General features: G+C 67.1%; 2 protein-coding genes across 2 annotated transcripts in view; one reads left to right on the forward strand and one right to left on the reverse strand.

Annotated features, from left to right (window-relative positions):
* Positions 1-910, reverse strand: part of EMIHUDRAFT_252026 (hypothetical protein) — a gene marked incomplete at both ends in the record, with an annotated part of 3,722 nt that extends 2,812 nt beyond the window's left edge. The window contains 2 exons of the mRNA XM_005789962.1: positions 19-215; positions 293-910. Of these exons, the coding sequence (XP_005790019.1) occupies positions 19-215; positions 293-910 (815 nt within the window). The remainder of the gene's footprint in view (positions 1-18; positions 216-292) is intronic.
* Positions 911-2,028: 1,118 nt separating this feature from the next.
* Positions 2,029-2,712, forward strand: EMIHUDRAFT_252027 (hypothetical protein; the record flags this gene model as incomplete). The annotated part of the gene is made up of 2 exons (XM_005789963.1): positions 2,029-2,386; positions 2,579-2,712. The coding sequence occupies 2 exons, from the start codon at positions 2,029-2,031 to the stop codon at positions 2,710-2,712; spliced, it is 492 nt and encodes a 163-aa protein (XP_005790020.1).
* Between the last annotated feature and the right edge of the window lie 1,128 nt (positions 2,713-3,840).

Here is a 3,840-nt window from a genome sequence, read left to right on the forward strand (position 1 = left end):
CGCCGGGTCGCCGAGGACCCGCCAGCAGCAGACGACGAGTCGCTGATCACGCGTCCGGCGGGCCCGAGCTCGACGACACGGTCGGCGATCCGGAGCGCCGACTTGCGGTGCGTGACGAGGAGGAGCGTCCTGCCGGCGAGGGCCTCCTCCACCGAGTCGAGCAGCGCCGCCTCGGTCGCCGGGTCGAGTGCGGCGGTGAACTCGTCTAGCGCGACCTGTTCACGGCGAGGCGGCGTGAAGAGGCGCCGGTCGAGCTGCGGGCTGGACTCGTCCGAGCGCGACCACGGGCGACGGGCGCAGCAGCACGCGCGCGAGCGCGATGCGCTGCCGCTGCCGCCCACGGAGAGGAAGGCGGTGCCGCATTCAGAGCTGCGGCCGGTGCCAGTGCTGCGGCCGGTGCCGCCTCGGCGCCTCCTCCTGGCGCTGGCGGCGTGAGGGCCGTCGCATCCTGCGGCACATCAAACTCTTGATGGTAGCCTGCGCCAGAGCCGGAGAGGCGGGGGTTGTTGCCGACGGCGTCGCCCTGGAGCAGGTCGAGCGCGCCGCGGCGCCCGCGGAGAGCGAAGGCGTCGACAGCGCCGCGGCCCGGCCCTCCGCCCTGCCGGCCGACCGCGCAGGGCGAGCAGTCGGCCGCTGCGCGGGCTTGGCCGCCGTCGCCGGGAGATGCGCTGCTGCCGGGTGGCGAGCCCCATGCAGGGATGTGCGCCTGCAGGCTCGCGAGAGCGATGTGGGCCTGCTGCGCCGCGTGCCGCACCGCCTCGGACGGGTCTTGGTGCGAGAGGACACGCATCTGCTCGAGCCGCTCTTCACGGCACGCGGCGCCGTCCGCGGGAGCGGCCGCCGCGAGCCTGCACCAATCGAGCCGCGCCGCCTCCGTCGCGTCGGCAGCGAGGGCGCCGGCCGAACTCATGTACACAGTGGCGAAGCGGTCGCTGATGGCTTGAGGCGGGGGCGGGCGGGCGCTAACTACGGGCAACTACATGTCGAAGGTTCGAGGTCGACTACTCGCCGCCTGGGTCGTTTGGGGCGCGCGGCTCCGTCGAGGACCGGGCGCGCCCCTTTCCCGGCGCGGCGTAGGTCCCACTCTGACGTATAGAGGGGAAGCACGGACAACGGCCCAACTCGTCAATTCCACTCATCTTCTGGTGCCTAGCCCCGTGCAGCGGCGGTCCGGCAGGCTGCCCCCAAGGCCCCCTGGGCCGCTGCGGGTTTTGGAGTTATGCTTTGGCACAGCTTCGGCGATGGCGGCCCCTCTCTGGGGCTTGCATAGGCGGGGAGTCTCCCTCGCTGGTCTCCTCATTCCCTTTTTTCTTTTTCTTTTGAGCTGGGTGTGCCGCCGCGCGGCGCTCGCGCGGCGGCGGTGTGTGTGTGTGTGTGGTGGTGGTGGTGGTGGGGGGGGGGGGGGGGGGGCTCCGGGGCCCCCAAGAAAAAAGCTCCGCAAACATCGGCCCCCCAAGGGGGAAACAAGAAGGGGGGATGGCCCGCCCGCCCCCAAAAAAACGGCAGGCCCCTACGGGGAAACCCTCACTTTCCTGCCTCAAAAGGGCGGGGCTGTCCCGAAAAAAGAAAAACCCCCGGCAACGGGGCCCAACATTAAACCCCCCCAAACGGGCTCGGGCCCCCCCTACGCTGTCCCATCTCCTCATCTCTTTCCCACCTAGGCGGGGCGGGGGTTGGGGGGGCGGCGGGCCCGGGTGCGAGGTGCGGTGCGGTGCGTGCAATCGTGTGTTTGGCGTCATGTCGTGTGTGCCTTCGCTTGTACCTATTAACAACGAAGTCTAGCTCAAAAAAAAACTTCCCCCCCATCATTCGAAATAGTGATCTGATCACCCGAATACCACGTTCGGATCGCTCCTCATCGCAAACCCCGTCAGCGCCTACGGGTATGTTCGTAAGAGCTACATACACAGAAATCAAAAACAAATGACGTGTGAGTGTTAGAGTTGTTTGGTATTGCTAAAAATCTCTCAGAAATCATCAGTCTTGGTCCCGGTGAAACAACATTTGCGCGCTCCTGTCGCCGCGCACATGCCACCAGCTTCGCAGCGCAGCACCGCCTACAGCATGTACTCCGCGAGACGGTCCTTCCTATCACCTCCAGGGCCAGGCGCCTACCAGCGTGGCGTCAACGACTCCACGCTCATGCTCGGCGATAGAGCCAAAGCGTTCCACGGCGACGGCTTTGACCAGTCAAGGGCGCTGCTCAAAGAACGCACCGGACGGCCAAGTCCTTGTGACTACAGCCCATCGACGCTGCGCTCGGGCCGCGGGTTGTGGAGCGGGCGGAGTAGCAGCATTGGCCTGCCTCTCTTGCCTCCGCCGAACCGAAACCCGGGCCCTGGAGAATACAGCCCAATGAGACCGAGGGCGGTGGGCAAGAGCTTTGGTGCGGTTCCTTTGCACGCACGTGCAGCGGGCCTGCTGTGGACTGAGCCGCGCCCTCCGGCGCTTGCAGGCGGCGACGGCTTCAACGAGGAGACACTTCGAATGAAAGAGCTTCACCAACGCCCTGGGCCCGCTCACTACAGCCCCTCGGTGATGCGAAGCGGCGGCCGTTCATTAGGTGCTGGGACGGCAGGGTATACGATCAGCAGGCGGGATTTCAGCTGGGATCTGCCAGACCTGGGCGGCGGGTATGGCAGCAGAGGCCCGGCGATGCTTTGGAGGGGAGAGGAGCTGCGATGCGCACGCGCACGCTACTGCCGCAAGTAAACCTGTCCATCCAGGCATCCTACTGAGTATTCTGTATTGTACTCTCGCTGCCTTTGCTTTGCCTTTTGTGCTCGCGTTGGTCGCGGTTGCCTGAATGGTCAGTGCGGGAGAGGACGTGTACCAGAGTCGACCAGTGCGAGACACCCCGCGCCCGCGCGCCACGCGCGGGGCCGGGCGCGCGGTTGGGGTTGCGCCCCTGCTCGCTGCTGGTGTGCGGGGGGGTGCGTGGTGGTGGTCGTGGTGGGGTCTCGCCCGGCGGGCCATGCGCCGAGAAAAATAACAACTGTTTCAACTGGTGAGAAAGCTGCGGCGATCGTGCGCTGCGAAAGCGGCGGCGGCGACGAGGCAAGGCGCGAGGTTCGCCGCGAGGATCGGCAGAGGCCGATCCCCCTGGAAGGCGCCCTGCGACGCGATGGCGATCTGCGCGGCGAGCGCGGGCTTCGAGCCCATCTGCGGTATGGGCAACGCGAGTGGAGAGGGGGCGAGGGCATCCAACCTGGCAGAGGCCGCGAGAGCGAGAGGGCGAGCGGTAATCTCGGCTGATCTCGGCTAGATCTCGCCTCAATCCCCATGATGCTCTGCCGCGCGCGGGGCAGCAGCAGCGCGTGATAGGCGCAAACGCCGAGCAAGCCGCCGTGACCGCTGGAGCTCCGCCGCGCCAACATGCAGACGAGCGAAGCGGCGACGCCTGGCCGAGTTGGGCTGTGTCTCAGCTCCTCTCTGGCTCTCTCCTCTCTCGACCGCGACGCGGCTGTCGCCTCACCCGCGCCGACATAGAGAGCTGCAAAGCCGACGCGGCCCAATGCGGCCTGCAGCAAGGCGAGGGGCGTCAAGGCGACCGTCTCCGGGCGCGGTAAGGTGGCGTCTGTTATCTCGGCTTTGCCTCGGCTATACCTCGGCTACACGTCGGCTACACCTCGGCTATATCTCGCCTGCAGAGGCCTGCCGAGCGCGTAGAGCGTGCTCCCCACCCACAGCAGCTCAAACACAGAGCGAGTCGCAAAGGCACCGAGTAGCAGCGTGTGCGGCAACCTGCAAGGGCAGAGGAGGGGAAGGCGGTGGCGGCAGCGCGGTGGCCGTGTCCGTCGGTGCTCTGGCGGCGGCGGAATAGCTGGGCTGCTGATGTGA

The sequence above is a fragment of the Emiliania huxleyi genome, assembly GCF_000372725.1.
Source record: "Emiliania huxleyi CCMP1516 chromosome Unknown EMIHUscaffold_1232, whole genome shotgun sequence".
Classification (NCBI taxonomy): domain Eukaryota; phylum Haptophyta; order Isochrysidales; family Noelaerhabdaceae; genus Emiliania; species Emiliania huxleyi.